This window comes from Pectinophora gossypiella, chromosome 20 (genome assembly GCF_024362695.1).
Source record: "Pectinophora gossypiella chromosome 20, ilPecGoss1.1, whole genome shotgun sequence".
Classification (NCBI taxonomy): domain Eukaryota; kingdom Metazoa; phylum Arthropoda; class Insecta; order Lepidoptera; family Gelechiidae; genus Pectinophora; species Pectinophora gossypiella.
Genome location: NC_065423.1, coordinates 2,940,337 through 2,964,346, shown reverse-complemented (window position 1 = coordinate 2,964,346; position 24,010 = coordinate 2,940,337). Strand labels below are relative to the sequence as shown.

The window sequence follows — 24,010 nt, the reverse complement described above, 5'->3', positions numbered from 1 at the left end:
ATTTACATAGTCATTACAGGCAATCCCAATTCAACTATGTAATGCAATTTTACTTAAATATTATAAACTCAAGAGTTTTACTTTGTTTTATAATAATTTAATATATTTTTTTATTATTATTTTTATTATAATAATTTATTTACTATCTTACCATAGTGTTGCGCCAACAGCGGGAAACTATTCGAGATTCGATTGCCCGCAGCAAATTTGTTGCACAAGCAGGTGGCTCATCTTTACGTATACAACTGCATATATTTTGTAGGTAGACTACCATAAACAGACGTATAAGGCCAATGATGATGATGAGACTACCGTGTGACCCTAGTGAGAAAGGGCTCCTAATGCCATGTATACAGAGTGGTAGTGACATCGTAACGAATACTGAGGGGGATGATTCAGAGACCATGATTCTGAGTTAATATGAAGTGTTTTTTTTTTTTTAATTATTTTCAATTCTATACTTTGCGAAGGAAAATTCCACTTGATATCAACTCCGAATAGTGAGCTGAATCACCCCCTTCGGAATTTGTTACGATTTCACATAAACCCTGTACAAGTACATACTAGTAACCATACAAGTAGATAGGGTGTCAATGAAGTCATAACAAATACTGAAGGGGATGATTCAGACCATGATATTTCGTCCTGTTGAAAAATTTAGAGTATATTTTTTTCAGTTCCATATTTTTGCGACGGAAAATTCCACTTGATATCAACGCAGAATCATCCCTCAAAGTTTTCTTTACGATGTCACTGACACACTGTAGGAATAAATATGTTAAAGAAATCCTATAAATAAATAAAGTTTAGATCTGGGTTCTAAAAAGCAATATAGCAAATTTATATTTGCGGATATAAAAGTAAATAGGTGACAATGAAATTTACAAAAAGGAATATTGTTTTTTTTAGATGAATAGAATGAACCTTATGAAACAATTTAAGATAATAATAGTTTATTCCCTATACGGTCAACGCAAACAACCTACTCGGAGAGCATAGACATAAAAGAGTAAGTCTATTTGAAATTCTACACAAGTATGAAGTACTGCTATATTAAATGGATAAATTGTGAGGAAGCAATTAGAGTCGGCAGCTCGGACGTGAGTGTATTTCAAAGCTGTGTGATCCGTCTCTGTTTATTCTACCCTGGTACCTGGCATCCTTGGTATCTCTCCAGTAAACCATTTAAGTCGTTCAAGACTTGAGAAATGAAGTTTAGAACTTGTAAAAAAAGTGAAGTTGGTTTTATAAAAGATACATTTCCGTTCAGGTAATGTGAGGGAACCTATAGCTAAGAACAATTCGTGTAAGAAAACATTTGCGCATATAAAAGCAAGTGCGCAAAGGCAATAAATGCTTCGATGTGGCCATTTTAACACCCCAGTATATAAAGACAATTCGACTAACAACAAGAGAGACAAACGGTTCAACTTATTTCTTAAATGAAATTTCTTCCAACAAACCGGGAAAGAAATAAAACTTATAAGTCAAAGCGATCTTAATGATCGCTTCATCGCATACCGCGTCGGTGCGCTCTATCAAACTAGACATGTTGTTTTAAATCTTTAACGGTGTCAGAGTCCTCAGCGCTTCCAATTTGTCCGTCCAAGTAATTAATGCTATTTTCGGAAAATCTACAATAAGTCACGCCAAAACAATGGTATGCGCTGTGTGAGAATCGCCTTAATGTCTCAAATCCACAAGAAAATGACGTCAAAGATATTTGCTGATTTGTGTTCAGAGCTGAAACATCCAATTGTGACTTACATAACACACAATCACGCATGTATCTCCGATGCGGTAGACAAAGTTTTATAATCATATTTTAAACTCTCAGCTATGTTTATGCGTGTACTGTGACTATTTGTGACTTATTCGTGACTTGTAGATTTACCTCGGATGGCAGTCACTTCTCGGCCGAACAAATGAGAATCACTGACGGATATTTTAGAACACGATAACTTCCAATAACAAACTAAGTCAACATAATAAAGATCTTTTTATTTGTTCTCCACAATGTACAGGTGGGTTACATAAAATAATGCACAATTGAAGGGTATGTACAGTCATGAGCAATATAATGTACCCACTTTAGGACTCTGTCGCACTAACATATTTGATATTTAGTGAGACTTACAGTTCAATTTGTCAAAAAAGTTAATGTGACATGGTACCAAAGTGTATACATATTAATGCTAGTGACCGTACGAGTGGAGACTGGCGCCCGAGATAGGCCAGAGCCTGTGTTTCGGGATCACCAGTGCTCCAGATGTACTTCCCGGATGTCTTAACTTTAATTATATGTAGACATGTTTAATATTGTTTAAGTTTTAAGCTAAGAAATATAATTAGAGATGGAGGGTGTGTGTGAGTGTGTGTGCGTGTATGTATAAGTGAACAGTACTAAAGCTATGAGGTTTTTAATCTACAGTTTCAAGTAGATTCAAGTACCTTCGCTCGACTCATAGCACTAGTAGCAATGAATACTTCAAAACTCAAGTATGGATTTACCTCTAGCTTCTTTAGTCACATAGCATTTGTGAGAAAACTTCCATTCGTTCGAGGATAATCCAATACTTATATTACCCAAGAGTGGTAGTAGATAGTACCTACATACTGCAAAGGACATAAAACTTCTGACGTCATAGTTTACTTTTTGGCGTGGTGTGGGTGAGGGTTGCATAGATGCTGTTTTGTGTCGCCATCTTCTTCTCTTCATTATACATACATACATACATACATAAACTCACGCCTATTTCCCACCGGGGTAGGCAGAGACAATAGAATTCAATTTGCTTCGATCCTGACACACTTCTCTTGCTTCCTCCACATTCATCAATCGCTTCATACGCGCACGACGGTTCAGAGTAGATCGTATTAAACCTAAGGACATCTCCAATTTGATAATTACCTATTTTCTTATTACTCTGGTACATAATTATTGTAAGCTTATATTATTTGTTATGTTAATATCTACAAAATCTCCTGCGGTAATCTCTACAGACTGTTTTAGCGAAATGTTAAACATTCGCCCAAAAATCTGTCGAATCACATTTTCGACGTACCGAACAAAAACGGCCCGTGTAGATGAAAAACAATCTGAACTCTGTCGCTCTCAGTTTAAACTCCATTATATCTATTGTAAATATGCGTGGGTAGATCGAATGACCTTTGTAAACGTGAAGGTTTACAAGGGGATTTCTTATAATTCAATTTATTTGTATACCATGGATTTCACAACATAACGGCCTCTGTGGTCCAGTGGTTGAGCGTAGAGCTCACGATCCGGAGGTCTCTGGTTCGAATCCCGATGGGGACATATCACAAAAATCATCTTTGTGACCCCCAGTTTGGTTAGGACATTACAGGCTGATCACCTGATTGTCTGAAAGTAAGATGATCCGTACTTCGGAAGGCACGTTAAGCCGTTGGTCCCTTTTACTACTTACTGATGTAAGTTAGAAGTCGTTACATGAGCCATGTCAGGGGCGTTTGGCGGCTCAATAGTAACCCTGACACCAGGGTTGATGGGGTTGGTAATTCACCTCACAACCCACACGATAGAAGAAGACAACATAACCGTTTTAACTCTTTTATGTTTGTCGAATCTTGAAAGACAAACTGTCTTGTTCCATGTTCCCCACCTTAGAACCCTGTCGCACTATCTTATTTGACATTTAATGAGACTTACGGTTTTATTTTTCAAAAAAGTTAATGTGACATGGTTTCAAAGTGTATACATATTAAGTATACAGGGCCATCTATATGTTTTAGGGAACGTGACCTGGAAACTAACTTCCTTATTAAAATGAAACAAAATAATAAATTCGTAAGATCCTATTTGTATAACAATGACATCTAATAATAATATGGTGGAGTATGCTCCATACCCCCTCCGGTTGATTGAGGGGAGGGCTGTGCCCAGCAGTGGGACATATATAGGCTATCTATGTATAGGTGTACCTACCTAATTTCGAAGACAGTGCTAAATAAGTCGTAATAAGCCCACTATACCCCGAACTCAGTCTATATCCCGATTCGGGTAATACATCCATCACAAGATTGACTAAGTACCCTGCTTCGACCAACTTAATACTTAATTTTTGATATAAAAATATATTTTCAATAAATCAGCATAGAAATATTTGAAGCCTTTATGTACTAGGTACCAGGAGATAATAAACAAACAGAGGTTCATATACTGCTCTGAAATACCTTCATACCGAGCTAGCAAGCGACTCTAATTGCTATCTTACAATTAATTTATCTTCTTACTTTGTAGTTCTTCATTCTCCAGTGGAATATTAAATGATCTTAGTTTGTTGTTTTTTAATTTGTTTTTGTTATTTGCATAATTAAGAAGATAGTTAAATAGATAGTAGGTAAGTACCTTTTTTAATGGGAAATGGGTTCCTTTATTAGAAACCCAGAGAGCGTAAGATCGGCGCACGATACGAATTGATGCGGGCTGGAGATTATTCTATATTTCCTAATTCCCCCTAGCATTATCCCAGTTCTCACAGGGTCCGCTAATTTAACCTGGAGATTTGACAGGTCCGGTTTTCTACAGTAGCGACTGCCAGTCTGACCTTCCAACCCGCGAAGGGAAAACGAGCCCAATGCAAGTTAGGTCACATACCACCGAATGCATTTCGCGGGAATGCGGGTTTCTTACGATGTTTTCCTTCACCAATCTATGATCCAAACATGAATATACTAACCCGTTTTGGGTTGGTTTCCCCTTCACGGGTCAGAAGGTCAGACAGGCAGTCGCTTCTGTAAAAATATTATTTTTAACAAAAAAGCACTGACTTCAAACGCAAAACTAAAAAGCAATAAATAATTGCCCCTACGATTTTTGAAAATTCCCCTCGATTTCTCTGGTCTGCCATCATCAGACCCTGACTTCCTTGACATGGGCCTCCTTGGGTATATCTCCTTTCAAACAAAAAAATAATTATCGAAATCGGTTCATATACGACGAAGTTATGCCCGAACAAACATAAAAAAAAATATATACGGTCGAATTGAGAACCTCGTCCTTTTTTGAAGTCGGTAAAAAGAGGGAAATGACAAATGTTCAGGTTAGGTAAGCGGACTCTGTGGAAACTGGATGACGCTGGGGAGATACTGCGCTCACATACTATTGACTTGTGCGTGATGTAATGTACATACATACATACATACATAAACTCACGCCCGTAATCCCTAATGGGGTGGGCAGAGCCACAAGTAATCAAAGACAACTTGCAGCCACTGTTGATACGAATTCCAAAGATGGATATGATGAACCTTATGGTGATAAGGGATCAGCCTATCGCCCATAACATTAGTCCATCATGTTAGAGGACACAATCCCTCTGTCGGTTTTTACGACATGCCCGGGAAGAGAAGCAGCTGAACGTGTTCTATGTTTTTTATATGCTCCCAGAACAGCATAGAAGCATGTAATGAGAGTGATGTAATGTACCAGGCGAGCATATACACGAAGAGCCAAACCGCTTTGGAAGACACACATCTCGGCGAATCTAATTGCTTTCCCGCAGTTTGCTTCAACAATTGTGCTTTTGTTCAAGTACGACCATTCTTCCAACTAATGGTGGTTTATGTTTCCTTAATGGCTGTAAATCTACCCTTTCTGATTGCTTCCGACAACATTCGGGGTTGCCATCTCAAGCCTCGGATGGGGAGAATGTTTCTGAGATTTTTCGTGTAATTAATGTTTGTTGTTTGGTTGTTTGTTCGTGTAATTTGGCGCAGTGGAAGCGTGCTGGGCCCATAACCTGAAGGGTTAGATAATGAGTCATCAGATAAACTACTATCATCAGGTCCAGTTTCTGACTGATCCTCATCATATAACTCTGTCTCACTTTTAAATTGGCTCGGCGATTGTTGCGCTACATTGTCAATAGTCGGTTTTGACAGTTTAGGAGAAATCAGGTCTCCAATTTCAATATGCAACATTGCGTTTTCTACTCCTGTTGTGCCCTTTGAATTAAATTTATCTTCAAAGAAAACAACATCTCGAGCAACTATCACTGCTGTAGGACACTCTGGGTCTACAAGCCTATAGCCTTTAGTTTCCTCACAATAACCTATGAATGTGTATTGTTTACTCTTAGGATCCAATTTCTTCCTGTGTGGGATCATTGCATATGCCTTGCATCCAAATATTTTAAAGTGACTGACATTTACCTTCTTTCCCGTCCATTTCTCTAGTGGAGTGGCTCCCATCACGGCTTTTGTTGGTGTCCGGTTTTTTATATACACGGCTGTCTGCACAGCTTCAGCCCAATATCGATCATCCATACCGGCATCCTGCAGCATACACCGGGCCTTCTCGACAATTGTCCTGTTGGCTCTCTCACTGACTCCGTTCTGGGCCGGTGAGTACGGGACGGTCTTTTGATGAATGATCCCGTGCTGCTCCAAATAAGCCTGAAATTGATTATTCACATATTCAAGACCATTGTCACTTCTCAACATTTTTATTTTCATCCCTGTCTGTGTCTCTACCAGAACTTTGAATTTTTTTGAAGTGCTCTAACACCTGACTTTTGGATTTCAGAAAATAAACAAATGATCTCCTAGTGAAGTCGTCTGTAAACAATAAGAAGTACCTAGATCCTCCATAAGATGTACATGGCATTGGACCACACAAATCACTGTGTACAAGGCCCAAAACCTCATTTGATCTACTTTGCGCCTTTTTAGGAAAAGGCAGTCTAGATTGCTTCCCCTTAACACAAGATTCACATGAATGATAGTTATTATCATCATAATTAATTCCAGTGACCATACCTGATTTCATTAGGTACATACTCCTGGAATTCAAATGCGCCAGACGTCGATGCCACACCTCTTGAGTCTCCCGAGACCGGCACTGGCTGACCTTTGTGACTTCTGCAGAACCTTGCGAGCATTCCTCAGTATCTGACTCCTCTGTAGAGCACTGAGACTGAACACTCGGCTTAGTGTTCCCCTTAGACTGTGAACTACAACTTAGTGCAAACCCTATTGTATCCAGCTGATAAACGCCATTAGTATATGTGGCTGTAGCCAGAATCTCACTACGATCAAATACTTTACACATCTTACTATTAAATATTACTTTATATCCTTTACGAGTCAGCTCACTTACTGATAGCAAATTATGAGATAACTTAGGAACATAGTGAACATTAGTTATAGTCCTTACGCAGTCTTTTAAAGTAATTTTTACGCTTCCTTGTCCTGCAGTTAACAACTCGTCACCATTAGCTACGCTCACTTTTAACACTTTGCTTGATGTAAAGTCACTCATAACTGTCCGATCATTACACATATGGTTCGTTGCCCCCGAGTCCACGTACCAAACATCACTTCTTAAATTCGTTGACAGTGCAGAAATAAGAGCCTTGGACTGATCAAACTTCTCAATTTTCATTTTGTCTTTACTCTTATTTTGTTTCTGATTACAGTTCCTCATCACGTGTCCCGGTTTCTTACACTTAAAACATTTCAGTGTTTTCTTTATGATCAGTGCGCTCACCGTTTCCTTGTCATCACGACGCTGATACTCCTGTAGTAGTTTTGATTTGACAACTTCACTCGACAAGGTTGTGTTGTTGTTTTCCAACGCCATAATCAATGGGTCATACTCCTGCGGCAGACCACTCAATATGATCACAGCTACAAAGTCATCTTCTAGTGGAGATCCTATGTCGCTTAGTTGCTGGGCAATCTCTGTAACTGTCGACAAGTAAGTTTCCATGCTGGACTCAAGTTTAGTGGCAAAGAGGCTACGCAACAGACTCAGACGTCTGCACAGTCCTCTGTCTTCATATGCCTTCTTCAAATTATCCCAAGCAACTTTAGCCCCTGTGGCATTACGTACGTGAGGATATGCTGATGAATGGACCGCTAAACATATTTTAGCTAATGCCTTCATGTCCTTCTTCTCATCAGGTTTTGTGGTTGAGGTTGGTTCCACGCATTCCCATAAGTCTTCGTGTACCAATATCATCTTCATGGCAAATTTCCAGTTGTGATAGTCCTGGATGCCTTTGAGTTTTTCAAGCGGGAACAAATTTTTGTCGTTGCTAGTAGCCATCGTGATTGCGTGAACCGGCACTTGAGGTTATGTTCTATTTTTGACTTTATTTTTCACGAAATACAAAAACTATTAACTCGCGACAGGGATTTACACCCTGGGCCCATAACCTGAAGGGTTATGGGCGAAAATAAACAAGGATTGCAGAGTAATTAATAGCTTTATTAGCAAAAGTTATAAAAAGAAAACGTATACTAATACTACCGTGACATATATATCAGACGATATGTATGAGAGAGAGAGGAACAGCGAAATGTCAATCTACCTGTGAATTAGAGGGAGACACATTCAAACTGACATGTCCGACGTATCTATTATTGCGTTCCGATATTGCAAACTACAACACACGAATTACTGCCAAAGGCGTTTCGTTTTACTTTCCAACAAATGTAATGGGTATTAAATTCGTGTGTTGTCAGCTCAGAGGAATTAAACGTAGACGGGAGTTAGTTGCCAAATGATCGGTTCGTAGTCTGTTTTTGAGTAACGATTTTGTCACCTACCCCAAAAAGTGACAGAAAAAATGTAGTGTAGCAGGTATCTTCTATAATTTTTCTGAGCTTGTCATTAATAAAGAATCTGTGTTAAACGTGCATCGTGAATACTTAAAACTAATTGTGGGCTAATCTCAACTAGAATTATGCATGGCGTCGTCAGAGACGATACTACGGACAGGAATTATTGTTTCTTTGACGTAACTTGTTTGCCTCAGTTGGCATTAACTACTTGGCTGGACAATTTTTTTTTGTAAGTAATATTCTAATCATTAACTTTTCACATTATAGACATCTCGCCGCGATACAGCGCGGTTTCATTAATTCCAAGTTATCGAACCATATTCTTTTTTTTTTTTGACGTGACTTATTGTAGATTTGCCGCAGGTGGCATTAACTACTTGGCCGGACAAATGGGAAGCGCTCAAGGCTCTCACCCAGTACAAAGTTTAAGACAACAGGCCTGAGGGTGCCCAGTTCTGTTGAGTGAGAGCCTTCAGCGCTCCGAATTTGTCCGGCCAAGTAGGACCAAAACGCAGTGTGTATAGAGCTTAAAACACACAAGCACTAATTGTCAATCATGCAATTTCAGGACAAGAATTTCTAAACGAACACTGCTCATTATTTCTACGTCATGTTTTTGAACGATGTTTGTCAACAGTTGATCATTGCGGTTTCCGAAATATGACTCAATTAGAAATCGGAAATGTACTATTATGTTATGATTATTTGGTACTTATTTCATGATTTATACACATACATTCCTAGAATACTTACATAAACTGAATGTTGTAATGAAGAGGCAACTTGCAGCCACTCTTGATACGGATTCCTAAGACAGATATGTTTAAATGTATAAAGTTATTGAGTATGACAAGTGATCAGTACTACCTTTACAGTGTTTTAGTGACACCGTGCCGAAAAAATCATGGCGACTGAAAATTCCACTTGATGTAAAATCAGAATCATGAGCTGATTTATCCCCCTAAGTATTCGGCACGGTGTTGCTACCACCCTATGTTACAATAGCCTATCATGCTAGAAAAAACGCTGTGTTTCTTTATCATCAGCCCATTCAATAAAAGAATACAAATTCTTCCAATTTGCCCCAATTGCGTCGCATTCGCCGAATAATAAATTCTTTATTTAGTTCTCTTATTTGCTTTATTTATTTGTGTATTTATTAACATCTGGAGTGGCGGTCATCCGTTACAGGAGCGACATCAAACGCGCGGAATTGAATTACGATTTCACGTTTCCGCTACTTTACTCTGATGAGAACATTGGAAAAGCGAATGTTACGAAATAGTCTGGTGCTAATATTTGTATCAAGTTGTCCTCTATGAAATGTTTCGTCTATTTTCTTTTGAGTTCCATTTTCAAATTTATGAAAATGTTTTAATTTTTACTTATAAATTTTCTGTTTGCTGGCATTGGCTACTATTCAGATAAAAACTTGGATTAAATTGTTGATCGAAATATAAACCATAATATAATCGCAAGCGCCTACTGCGCGAATAACGATATTGTGTTAGTTTGATCAACTCCAAACCTGTGCGCGTGTTTATAACGATTAACGAATGTGGAGGAAGGAAGCAAGAGAAGTGTGTCAGGACAGAAGCAAATGGAATTCCATGGTATCAACTTACCCAGGTGTGAAATGAGTGACTTTCTGTGGTATGTATTTTGGTACACATACACACATAAAACCACGACTTTTTCCTGTTGAGGTAGGCAAATAGCACGGAATTACACTTACTTACTACGATCGTAACCTATCACTTTCGCATCTTGCACTCACATAAAAACAAGTTTAATCATTGGCGCAAATGTCAATATTCAAGTATTTATACGACATCGTAACGAATACTGAGGAGGATGATTCACATTGTGATTCTGAGTTATGAGTTATTATCAAGTAAATTCTCCATCGGAAAAGTATGGAACTGAAAATAATTTACAAAAACACAAAAAGTCGGAAATCTAGCGACGGAAAATTCCACTTGATATCAACTCAGAATTATGGTCAAAAGTTTTCGTTACGATGTCACTTCTTCTATCGTGTGGGTTGTGAGGTGTATTACCAAACCCGAAGGCCCCTGACATGGCTCATGTAACGACTACTACCTTACATCAGTAAGTAGTAATCGGAACCAATGGCTTAACTTGCCTTCCGAAGCACGGATCATCTTTCTTTCGAACAATCAGGTGATCAGTCTGTAATGTCCTATAACCAAACTAGGGATCACAAAGTGATTTTCGTGATTTATCCCCATCGGGATTTGAACCTTCGGATCGTGAGCTCAACGCTCAAACCACTGGACCTCGGAGGCCGTATGTAGATGATGTAGAATAGAATAGAATAGAAAAAGTTTATACATTGTTTTAAGTTTACGCGGATAATGGTGCTAATTCCTGTAAATACCATCTAATTTTATTTTAAGTTATATCTGTCATTTTCTTATCCGCCGAAAAGGAAAGGGACGGGTAATCGACAAGCATAAAATTAATGGAACACACGTCAATTTTAAGCACAAATCTAAACCAACCGTCTAAAAATTTTACATCCGTCAATAGCCCGACACAGTTAAGTAGACAGCACGTCAAACGAATTGCATACCAGCGAGGTACCTTTTGATTCGCCCGGGTTATTCATTCATTTACTCATTCTTCCTAAAATTAAGAGCTGTGTTATGAGCTGTGAATCATCCGTCCCTTTCCTTTTCGACGGATATGAAAATGACGGATATAACTTAAAATAAAATTAGGCGGTGTCTGCAGGAATCGGGGCCATTATCATAATTAAAGCACATAATAACGGGTTCTTACCGCGTTTTAATGAGGATATGAGACTCCCGTGACACTTGCAACAGTGTCGAAATATCGGGAGTCTCATATCCCCATTAAAACGCGGTAAGAACCCGTTATTATGTGCTTTAATTAGAAAAAGTTTAGGTATTATAAAAGGACGCCACACACACAAAAAAAGACAACAACATCATATCAAATTTCCACTAAAACAATTACAAAAAAGCAAGACGGATGTTTGTCGAAATGACCGTAAGGTGGTGGTGGACGTCCTGAGATAAAAGGGCCTCACTCAGCACAAGTCGCGGCGTGAACCACGAAGCTGATGTCACTTAACACCCTGTATAAAAATCTTGAACCTAAAATACATACAACATTGACGTATAATATGTTTCTGTAGCACACAATCAACGATGTTATTCAAAGATATTACAAGGTTTACGCGTCATTGGTTGCTCACTGATCGGATGTAATCGTATTTCGTACAAGTTAAGCCGAAATTCAATATTATGTATATTATAAGTCGTGAACAAACAGAAGTGATAAGTTATATTAGTATTACAGATTGCTAATCGGTTGTATTGATGACGGCTGTTAGATTTAAAGGTCCGGGTTCGGATCCTGATTAGACATTTTTATTGCTGATATACATCCCTTTTACCACAAAAAAAAATGTTTTTATCTCGAGCTCCTCCATGCTTCGGAAGGCACGTTAAGCCGTTGGTCCCGGCTGCATTTGCAGTCGTTCATAACCATCAATCCGCACTGGGCCCCCGTGATGGTTTAAGGCCCGTTCTCCCTATCCATCCATAGGGAAGGCCCGTTCCCCAGCAGTGGGGATAATGTGCTGATGATGATGATACATCCCCCAATGTTTTCGGTATGATGTCTTGAATATATAAGTTCCTAACAATTGATCGATGTTCTGGCATATTATCTTTTTGGTATCTTAGTCGTGGTTATGGAAGCGCTGAGACATATACATAGGTAGAGATAGTTATCATCATTTATTTAAGAGCCACGCTCTTGTCGGTGTCGTATTCTCCATTCTTGTCTATCAAAGGCCAATACTTTGACTTCCTTATAAGACACGACGTTCACTTTCTCTTTAATTTGTTCCATCTAAGCTCTTGTTCCCCTTTCTCTTTTTCCTTCTACCGTCGCTTTTATGATGTTTTTAATATACGATCCCGACGACCCGATTACTCTAGCCATAGAGGCAGCCAATCAGCTCGCGACACCAAACACTTCAGGTCCCCGATACCGACCCCGCCGGCGTGGTCGACGATTTCCCTCATTCAGCGCTTATCGCTATCGACCCACTAGGGTCGATTAATTCTTTCAAATATTTTTCCTCTCAGACGACGCCCTGAGCCGAGGTTCGCGCCCAACTGGGCACCCTCAGGCTGTTGTCTTAAACGTTGTACCGGGTGAGAGCCTTCAGCGCTCCCCATTTGTCCGGCCAAGTAGTTAATGCCATCTGCGGCAAATCTACAATAAGTCACGTCAAAAAAAGGTGTTTTTAATAAATTCGTCGTATCTTATTAAGTTTCACATCATCTTCCCTCTTCTGTCCTCAATAACTCTCATATTTGTCTTTCCCCTTACTCTTACTAGCACTTTTTCATTAGTAACTCTTTCTGTCCACGTTAATCTTTACTTGAAAATTATTTTGTTTGTATATGAAAATAGAATAATATATATAATATATTATAATTGCACGTTTTTAACTACGCTTTACGTAATAATTAAGTACTTACACGCTATTTTAGTTAGACCTTGCTACCTACTGCTAAATGTACTATTTTAGCCTATTATTACTATTAAATATAATAATTTACATTGTATAATAAACCTTTTAAATGTCTAGTTCTGTGTTCTCCATATTTCCTTTTGAATTAGGCAAATAACTGTTTAATTTGTTGGTATAAATAATTTATTATTAGTGAAATCATGGCTTTCAGTGAATCATTTCGAAGCTAATAGCTTAATATAATAATTATTAATATAATTATTACTGTTGTTATTTAAAATGTAAATTCCTGTAACAAATAATATGTCTATTCTTCATTTATAATCCAGGAATAATAATTATTTTAATTTTAAATTATTTAATTAAATAAATTAAAGAATATTATATTGAAAAGTGCACTTATTTTTTTTAATAAATAAGGAATTGTTAAAACAAGTCAAAATGCGCAAAAACATGGAAGAGTTGATTCCTCTTATAAGAATACAGGTAAGTTTATTTTAGGTGTTTCATCTGTATTAAAATTATAACATAGTCCTCGTACGTCTGTTTCAGACGATTCATGACTATGATTGTCGCAGGGTCATGGATCAAAAAAAAACTATTTCAAATATTTGAATCTGAAATAATTAGTACTAAGTATCTATCAAATTAAAAATATGTACATATTGGCAACAACTACTATCATTGTGTATAATATAAATAAGGTATAACATTCAAAAGACGATCCCAGTAAGTTTACCAGGTTTCTAGATAGGATTACATCTTCTTTGCGAGTCGATGGCGATCGATACTAAATTTTTGCTGACCAATAGTTGGCCACGCTTACGACATTTTCAGTGTCAGTGGCTTCGTGAAGGTATTTGATAGTGTAGTGTTAGGAATACATAACATAGACGGTTAAACGAAGGCAACTTTATACAGCGCCATCTATAATTTTCATTAGAGACCATGGCCTGGAAAGTTCCTCACTGTACTGAACTGTAGACATTCTGTTTAATATGACGAAAATACATTCAAAATGTCACCAGCTTGAAGCAGAACCTTGGCCAAAAACACTGCACACTGAATAACTTATGTTTTAATTCACCAAAAGGTTGCAAATGAAATGCACTATAGCCACCACTTCAAATGCACGAATCCAGCATGTTATGAAAACTGCATGATATAAGTGATAAATGAATATTTACAACCAACTCATAGACCTCGTATGACAAATAGACAACCAATCCCTGTAAAATAGTGTCCGAGGCGCATCTTGTCACAAGCAACGGCGTGTAAAGACACTCTATGGCCACGAGCACTAATATGTATACACTTTGAAACCATGTCATATTAACTTTTTTGACAAATGAAACCGTCAGTCTCATTAAATGTCAAATATGATAATGCGACAGGGTTCTAAAGTGGGTACATGATATTGCTCATGACTGTACGACCGATATTGCTCTTTATTTAAACAGCCATAACATCTTAATTTCAAGGGACCGAACTTGTACTATCTACATAACTTAATGTACGGTCACGAGCATTAATAATGTATACACTTTGGTACCATGTCACATTATCTTTTTTGACAAATGGAACTGTAAGTCTCACTAAATGTCAAATATGTTAGTGCGACAGAGTCCTTAAGTGGGTACATCATATTGCTCATGACTGTACACGTATTTACCACACGGTTCGGACACTGTTTTAAAAAACCTCCTTAGTGAATATGAGTCTATTTGTCTATAGGATGTCATTGAACCAAGCTCTAAATTAAAATACGCTTTCAAAGCATTTGGGTCAAATCTACATATTCAGGTTTCAAATCTATTTGTAGCGAATGTTTTACTTGTATAAATAATGCAAATCAATGGGATAATACGTACTGATTAGATGAATATATTTATGAAATATGTATAAATATCATGATTAATCACTTACTTACTTTGTTCGACATTCTGATCAATCATGAAATTAGTATACATATTATGTTGCTACCCACATTTCTAATACGTACTCAAAGAAAAATATAACTTACTTACATGACTGACCGAATGAATTTATTAAATGTAGAACTAAAATGTATATACCATACTATTTTAAATTAAAAATAAATTATTAAAATCTGCAATAAAAATAAAATATAAACTACCTATATACGCCCCACTGCTGGGCACAGGCCTCCCCACAATTAACCGAAGCGTTTTCTTTAAAAAAACAACATTTTCCAACTCAAATATCTGAACCATACCAACAAGTCCAATTCGCTTTCACAGGCGGAAGAGGGTACCAGCAGAACATCAGAGGGTGAGGACAATGATGGCAGCGAGGTCAACGCAGGGTCCTCCCGAGTCCTCTCTGCAGCCACTTCCAGAGAGGAAGATGATGACTCCAGCAACAACGCCAGTTCCGAAAGCAAAAGCCCAGGACAAAGGTGAGGATTATCTTCTAATTATGATGACGGAGAGGTTAGGATTACCGAATAATTATAATTATTGTAGAATAAAGATTATGGCGGAAGATTTGATTATGATTACAGAGAGGTTAGGATTACCGTATGATTATGATTAAGTATGATAACAGTAGAATAATTACTACTGCTAACGAGTCGATTATGGTTACAGAGACGTTAGAATTACCGTGCGATTACGATTAGGTATGATAACAGAAGAATAATGGTTGTTGCTAAAGAGTGGATTATGATTACTGTAATTCTAGATGACAGTATAATTCGTGATTACGGGTAAAGGTTATTTTTTTTACACTGTGTAATGTGAATTGAAGTTAGTTTAGGAGTAGGTTCATAATATTTATAATCATAAGTAAAAATGTTCTCGAACTTTCCAGACCACGTTCCCAAAAAAAAATAAAGATGGCGCTGTAAAATGTTGCCTTCGTTTAACCTTCTAATTTCATGGATAACAGGCTTATGCATCTTTTATCTTTGTTTTTGGGTATAAATGATGACTCTTGTTATTGTAACACCCAAGCACAACACTTCTTCCACCCATTATTATTCTGATCAAAATAAAAAGAAGCAAAATGGGTAGCAACTTAAGTATACAGGGTGTTAGTGACATCTTACGAATACTGAGAGGGATGATTCAGACCATGATTTTGAGTAGTTATCAAGTGGAATTTTGCGTCGCGTATATCTTTTTTGTGTTGTTTTTTTAATTATTTTCAATTCTTTATTTTTAGATGGAATATTACACTTGATATTAACTCAGAATCATAGTCTTGAATCACCTCCCTCAATATTCGTTACGATATCACTAACATGAAGCTGTATATGAATTTTTTTACTGTTATTTTAGTTAAGTAACATAACTGGGCCAATTGTTATTTCTAATATCTTCCAACAATTTTCTCGGAGTTTCGCGAGGTTTCCTGGTCGTGAATGTCGCATAGTCCAGGTCTAACATAGCAGGCACTGGCGCTGTGGTCGCTGTTAGGGTTGCCAGTGTTCGGTTCTTCTAGTGGATTATTTAATATTATTTTTCCAGTCACACACAACAGTTGATAAATAAATGTAAACCACTCGTAGTCAATTATAGTCCACAAAATCTAAAGACAGAAAGCATCCATTAGGCAGATAAATTCAGTAAATTAATCGGAAGGCCTGAGACCAATCACTCTATTGACTGGACCCTTCTAGATTTATTACTAGATTATACCCAAGGATTTCTATTAGAGTAATGATGATGGTTTCCCATTTATTACTGAAGATCTAGTATCAATTTGAAGACACAAATATGTATATTAAAGTAAGTAATTGACGTCCAGTTAACCTACTCAATACAAGAAAACTTGAAATAGAATGTTTACTTCGTTAGACACGAAATAGGCGCAAACTTAATATGAGATTATTTGTAAAGCCTTATTAAAAAAAAAAATATTCACACCATAAACAAAACAGTTACAGAACAAAAATATGAAACAAAAACAAAAATAAAATTAAATAAAACTAAAACAAATAAACAAAATTCAAAATAAAATAAATAAAAAAATATTATAATTATTATTATTTGTAAAGTGAATGTGGTCCTGTGGTTTACAGGCTTGTTTCTCAAACGGGGAGCGCCGGCTCGAACCCGGTACTGAACTTATAATGGGGAACTTTCGAGACCACGACCTCCAAAAAAAATAGTTGGCGCTATATAACTTCAACGTGATAAATACATACTCCCTCATTGCTCGGGTACATAATTATTAAAAAATATAATGTAGTGGCAAAATCGTATATAAAAATAAATGTTATAAATTGTTTTAAGTTTACGCGGTTATTATCATAATTAAAACACATAATAACGGGTTCTTACCGCGTTTAAATGGGGATATGAGACTCCCGATATTTCGACACTGTTGCAAGTGCCATGATCACGGGATGACATCCCGCGGTAAGAACCCGTTATTATGTGTTTTAATTAAAAATAAATGTTGCTTGATATTTGGATCAGATATGGCAAAGAATTATATTGCGTCTATATTTTGATCAGAATAATACGGGCATATTATCAGGGGTCATCATTTTATGCACAAAAAAAGATATAAGATGCATAATAATATCTCTGAAATCCATGAAATTAGAAGGCAATACAGCGCCATCTATATTATTATGTTTTTTTTTTTTTTGGAAACGTAGTCTGGAAAGTCTGTTATTGTTTTTTGAACTTTACAAACATAATTATGAAAGACGCAACGTAGAGCTATTCGCTATAAAGAGACTCGCCGTAGAGGGTAACGTTCGATAACTCGGTATCAAAGCCATAATTCGCTTTTCGTAAAAACAATCGACCAGCCCGAATAAAGTTACCTAATTTCGGAACTGAACTTGCTCATATCCGAAGTAGAAATGTAAAAGCGGACAGACGACCAGCAGCTAATTTTGTTTGTTTTTCGAACTATTCTTGGCAATCAGACTTTGAAAACTTCTTTATTCAGGTTCGTTTAACACTTTATACATAACATAAGCTTACGTCTATATTCCGAATGGACTAGTCAGAGGTGCACCCATCGCAAGATGAACTAAGCACTCACGCTTCACCGAGATTTCTTTTCGACCAACGTGATAGATACTGTTCAAGGTTTACATTCATAATAAAAAATTAGAAGAATAAATTAGAAGAATAAATTTGAAGAATACTGAGGGGATGATTCAGATCATGATTTTGAGTTTGATAAAATATAATTTTCTATCGTTGAATTCATGAAAATTTTAGTGTTCTTTTTTTAAATTATTTTCAATTTCCTTTTATTTTGATGCAATAAAATAATTTATATTTGAATTATCCCTGAGTAACATAGACTGGGGACCCAATAAATATGCTCTTAAAAAATATGTTCACTCGTGCGAAGCCGGGAATGGGCCGGTAGTTTAGTGATAAATCCATCGCTTATAAGTTCAGGCAGTTTCTGAGACAGCGGGTATTGATTCAAGTTATTCTCGGAGTGGCCTGCTATTGGCATATGCTTGTAGTTATTATTATACCGACGATATCCTAAGGTCACTAGTTCAACTAACGACCTCCATGGTCCAGTGGTTGAGCGTTGGGCTCACGATCCGGAGGTCCCGGGTTCGATTCCCCGTGGGGACATATCACAATAAATACTTTGTGGTCCCTAGTTTGATTAGGACAATACATTACAGGCTGATCACCTGATTGTCCGAAAGTAAGATGATCCATGCTTTGGTAGGCACGTTAAGCTGTTGGTCCCGGTTACTACTTACTGATGTAAGTAAGTAGTCGTTACATGAGCCATGTCAGGGGCCTTTGGCGACTCAATAGTGACCCTGACACCACGGTTGATGGGGTTGGTAATCCACCTCACAACCCACGCGATAGAAGAAGAAGAAGTAAATCTATCTGTTGCTTTTATTTCCTACTGTATTCGTTATCTTTTATAATCCATCTAATTGTAATTATTATTTATTTATTTTATGATTTTTGATTTTAGGAAGTTAGACGCTGTCCGTTGTGAAGCTTGATCATTTTTTTAAAGCTCGGTAAAAGGTGGGTACTTTGTTTATTTTGCGATAGATGTACCTCTGCCTAGCCCAATTGGCAATATGGGCGTGAGCGTATTGTTTGATTTTTTTTTTTAATAAGTCGGTTATTCGAGGCGAGGTATGTACCCAATTATGAAACTCTTATCAGAGGATATTTATGTTGATATTTTTCGCCAAGTGCGATAATATAACATTGGTTGTTACGTAAAAAGATATGAAGGAAATGTTTTTGATTACTTACTTACAAACTTCATCAAGGTCTGGTTTCCTGTTCAATTTCCTCATCTGCCTTAAACATACTTACTGTCCTACTTATACCGTCCAGGTACTTGAGATGTTTTTTGTACGAGGTATTTTAAATCGTTTCAAGAGATTTTGATTTCGGCTAATAAAGAGTACTTCTAATTTCTAAGATCCTGGTAGGTATATGACTTGTAAGTACAAATTTCCATGAGAAAGATTTTAATTTGATTTATTTAATATCAAGCAAGACAATGTAGTCTTAATCATACTATTAGAAAGTGTATCAGATATAGTTTTTAAAGTCGCAAAATGCTATGTTACAAATGATTACAATGTTTATACTTTCTTTATTTTTTAACACATAAGTACATATTAATATTACAGTGTAACCCAATGCGCTGTATGGGGAGAAAACAATATAAAAACAATGAATGAAAAAATAAACAAAAAGAAAAATTAGACTATAAATAACATGAAAAACAAAAAAAATACAATTACTTATATAAAAAAAATAATTAAATAAAAAGAATAATAGAAAAAAATAAAACATTATATCATTAGTAAATCTTTTCGCAAAAAGCCAAACACTTTCTCCATACACTCCACCATCTATCAGCGAACACATCACATAATTTGTAATCAATGCTATGCTACAAACGCTATAGATGATTACAATGTTTATGTATAACGTACTCATTTGTAACATTGCATTCTAAAAAATAAAATAAATAAATATTTATTCGTTTTTTTTTTAATAGCCTTCTAAAACACATAATACCGGGTTCTTACCGCGTTAAAACCAGGTATATGAGACTCCCTATATTTTAACACTGTTGCAAGTTCCATAATTACGGGATGCCGCGTAAGCTTCAAATGAAGTGCATTCTAAATCCAAACTTGTTTATATTCAATACCTATTGTAAAATTAACTCTACCTATTATTACTATGGGGCTAATCAGCCTAATAAACAATATAAAAAAGAACAATGAACTAATTGACTCTGGCTCCGATTTTTTTTTCAAAAGAACTTTTCCGGCCAACTCTATCTAATGACTGTTTGCGACGTCGAATTGCTAGAATAGGGAAACACGTGGCCCAAACTTCCGTCCTGAGACGTGTTAGCAACTCATGTCTGCCTGGTACCTGGGTTTTTATGGGCTAATAATAATAATATACCTAATCTAGAACTCCATTGCTTATAATCTATTTATGAAGAAACGAACTCGTTTGCTAATATCTAATCTATTTTTGAATAAAATTTCCATCCCACTTAAGAACAAATATCCACATTGCGACTGAGGAATCTAGATTTGTTATAGCTAAAAAGTTCTTATGAAGTAGTACAGAGAGATAAAAATGTGTAAATAAGTACCTCTTAGGGTAGAGAAACATCAAATTTATGTTCACATACTAATACAAGAAATGGTAACGAATTACGGTCGAATTTCAAATACTTACTTGAACGTTAATACTTAATTAAGAAGGTACTAACTTATCACATAAATTAATGATATGTCAACGCGCTGTGCTAATGCTCAGGTAAATTTTAGTAAAGTATCTGTGGCCTTAATACGCGTAAGTACAATTCAGATAAAAGCTGCTGAGCCACTCGAACTCGAAGGAGCAAAACGAACTGGTTAATCCTGTGAATCAATCATACATAGGTCTAGGACAGACTATCCCTCAGTACAATTATCTTCATTTACCTATTTCACATTATATTCAAACATATTCAATCATACAAACATTTTCACCACTCTTAATCATAATTTAAGGGACATGAATAAATCATCATCAGCCTAGATACACATAGGATTATTTATAATTATTATTTACATTACGAATTTAATCGTAAGTAGGTATAAATATCACTCCGAAGGAAGTGTAACAGACTTTCACAGATCTTTGCAACAATGTCAATTACAAAGAGTGAAAATTTTTCTTTCTTAATTAACTTTTCTATCAGAAACGTTATAAAGAAAGAAGGTTCTCTTTTTAAATACAATTGATAATATGACTTAGGTTTCTGAAGAAAATAGTTCCAATAAACCAACGGCGAGCTCCATAGCTAAGTTGAACAACCTCTTATTGTTATGTCTCAGGTTGCTTAATAACCCAAATATCTTAATAATGCAACCTACTGATTACCAATGAATGGCTATTGTCCAGCAGAGTGACGTAAATAGACCGTTTATTGTACAAGACAGGAAAAATGGCGTGAATTAGAGTCCTGTCTTTCTGTTTATGTATTTTTCTGGATATTAAGAGCTGTTTTCCCGTATTTAGATTGTTGAGCAAGATTTCGCCATTCTCCTCAAATCAGAACAAACATGATGACATGTAAGTGGGCAGGATATTCGCTTCGATCGCTTAGACCTAGCGAGCACGACCGATTACGTACGATAGCGACCGCTGTTGACGAATCGCGTACGGAATCTCTATCGTTGATGGCAAGTGTAAACGTCAAACAGACAAAAAGGACAATTGAAACTAAAATTTTGTCTGATTCTTTTTATTACATATAAGAATTGATCTGTGACAAATTTTGTGGGAATTCTTATTAATTACAGTTTTAAAAAGCTTCTCATTTGTTTATCTAATGTTAGCAATTCCGTACGTCATTCAAACACCAAAATGCATATCTGAACTGATTAAGTAATTGGAGCCCTCGCCTACCACAGAGTATGTGCATAACGCATAGTTGTATAGTACACGACCCTGCACAGCTGACGATAGACACCAGTATTGCTAAGACCACACGTTATGTGTCCGTGAACGAATTAGTGAGGCTGATATTATTTATTATATTGTGCATGTAAAGTTGTGAAGTCCCATTCGAAAACAAGAGTTCTGCGCGCTTTGGTAATACTAAAACATAGAGAAAAGATATTAAATGCCTTGTAGAGAACGATCTTTTAGCTGTAATATTCCCAATAGACGCTCTTCTATTAGACTAGATAGTTAACAAAGCATTACCTTCTTTGAGAGATGATTGCTTAGCCTAAAGCACTGTAGGTAATGTTCTGAAAGTAATAAAGACAGCTACGAATTTTCTTATAGTTCTGATATTTTATAACAAGATACAACATTTAAGTCTTAAGTCAGTTTGAAGTCGCAGAGAAATTTGAAAACAGAGTCAACAGTTTTGACGCATACGACTTTTTATAAATAGATGTGACAATATTAATGTTTGATAGAAATGCGAGAGTTATAAAATTGACCAAAGCGTGCGTTGAACTCTCAGTAGGGCTACACTAGTCAGTACACTGCCTCGATAACACTAAACATCCCTTTATAGGCGACCGATCATTGCTTCGCACTGGTCAGGGTCACGCTTGTCCACGCAGAGCATGCCTGACACTGAGAAGCCGGAGTCAGACTCCGACAAACGCGGACATAAGTGGAGACACGTCCAAGCCGTCATGGCCTACTACCAGGCTCTCAGGAAAATAAAAAGGTTCGCCGTAACCTGCCACCGTCGTTGTCAAGTTTGTGTACCTTTTTGTTTATGATTTCCCACTACTGTGTACCTTCGTCTGTGTTAGGACTTCGGGAATGGTATTTAAACATCACTGGATTTTGTGTGTTTTCTTGTGAATATTGTGCCTCTACTAGATCACTTTGGACTTTCTAACCTTCACTTGGGAAATCAAATCGTGTTAAATGTGTATTCGTTTCTGCATCTGTAAAAGTTTCGATTATAGAATTTAGATTTTTTGAAATCTTGATTCCACTTTTAGAAATATTAGAACTAGTTTTAGATTCGTGGTTTCATAGATAAGACTCACTGATATCTCACTCTACAGACATACCTACTTTTCTCTATGGCATTGAATTTTTGTTTACCTAGTATTGCGATGCCGCATGTAAAACGGTAGATATTTGTTTGCACGTGTAAATTAAAGTACTTAATTAAAGCATTTTCAGTTCTAAGTAAAATTAATACTGGAATAAATAAAATAAAAACATTTTTATCTTAAAACATGCAATTAATCTGTCTTAGTAGTTGACTCTTCCAAAGCAATTTCAACTCTCAAAATTGAATCTTGTTAACATTCTGTTAATGAAAACATTTCCTTAGACTTGTTAGACGAAACTTTTAAATTGAATAATTCTTGACGTTTAGAACTTTCTGACCTCTGAGTACTTGAAGCATGGCCTTTTGCTTACGTCCCTTTGCGTTTTTATTTTTTGTATAACAAGGCGTGTTACTAACATTTGTTGTTGCAATGCAGAACAAAGTCGAACCAAAGATGGATGAAGCTTCGCACAACGGTGCAGTTGAGTTCTGCTATTCAAAAAAAGCCGCCATTGAAGAGGGAAGACTCATTTCTGAAGAGGTTCTCCACGAGACAAATACCAGAGACACAAGAAACGGTAAGACATCATCTTTACGACTGCACACTGGTTTATAGTTCGTAATACTCATATCATTTATTGCATTCCACATTGTAGAAGGCTGCTAACATAAGGTGAGTAACACATGGACCCAGATTGGGCAAGCTATTTAAAATAGAGTTACAGTTTCATATTTTTTAGGCTTAAATATAATAAATTAAAATAAATACTTAATTTTCACATAAAAGTAACTTAAACGAAAACTACTTATCATTAAAAAACTCCG

General features: G+C 36.4%; 1 protein-coding gene across 5 annotated transcripts in view; it reads left to right on the top strand.

Annotated features, from left to right (window-relative positions):
- LOC126375855 (uncharacterized) overlaps positions 1-24,010 on the top strand; it is a 226,284-nt gene that overhangs the window by 147,330 nt on the left and 54,944 nt on the right. For all 5 annotated transcript variants that reach the window (XM_050022905.1, XM_050022904.1, XM_050022906.1 and 2 more), the window contains exons 2-3: positions 15,409-15,566; positions 23,622-23,763. In XM_050022905.1, coding sequence (XP_049878862.1) covers positions 15,409-15,566; positions 23,622-23,763 — 300 coding nt within the window. The remainder of the gene's footprint in view (positions 1-15,408; positions 15,567-23,621; positions 23,764-24,010) is intronic.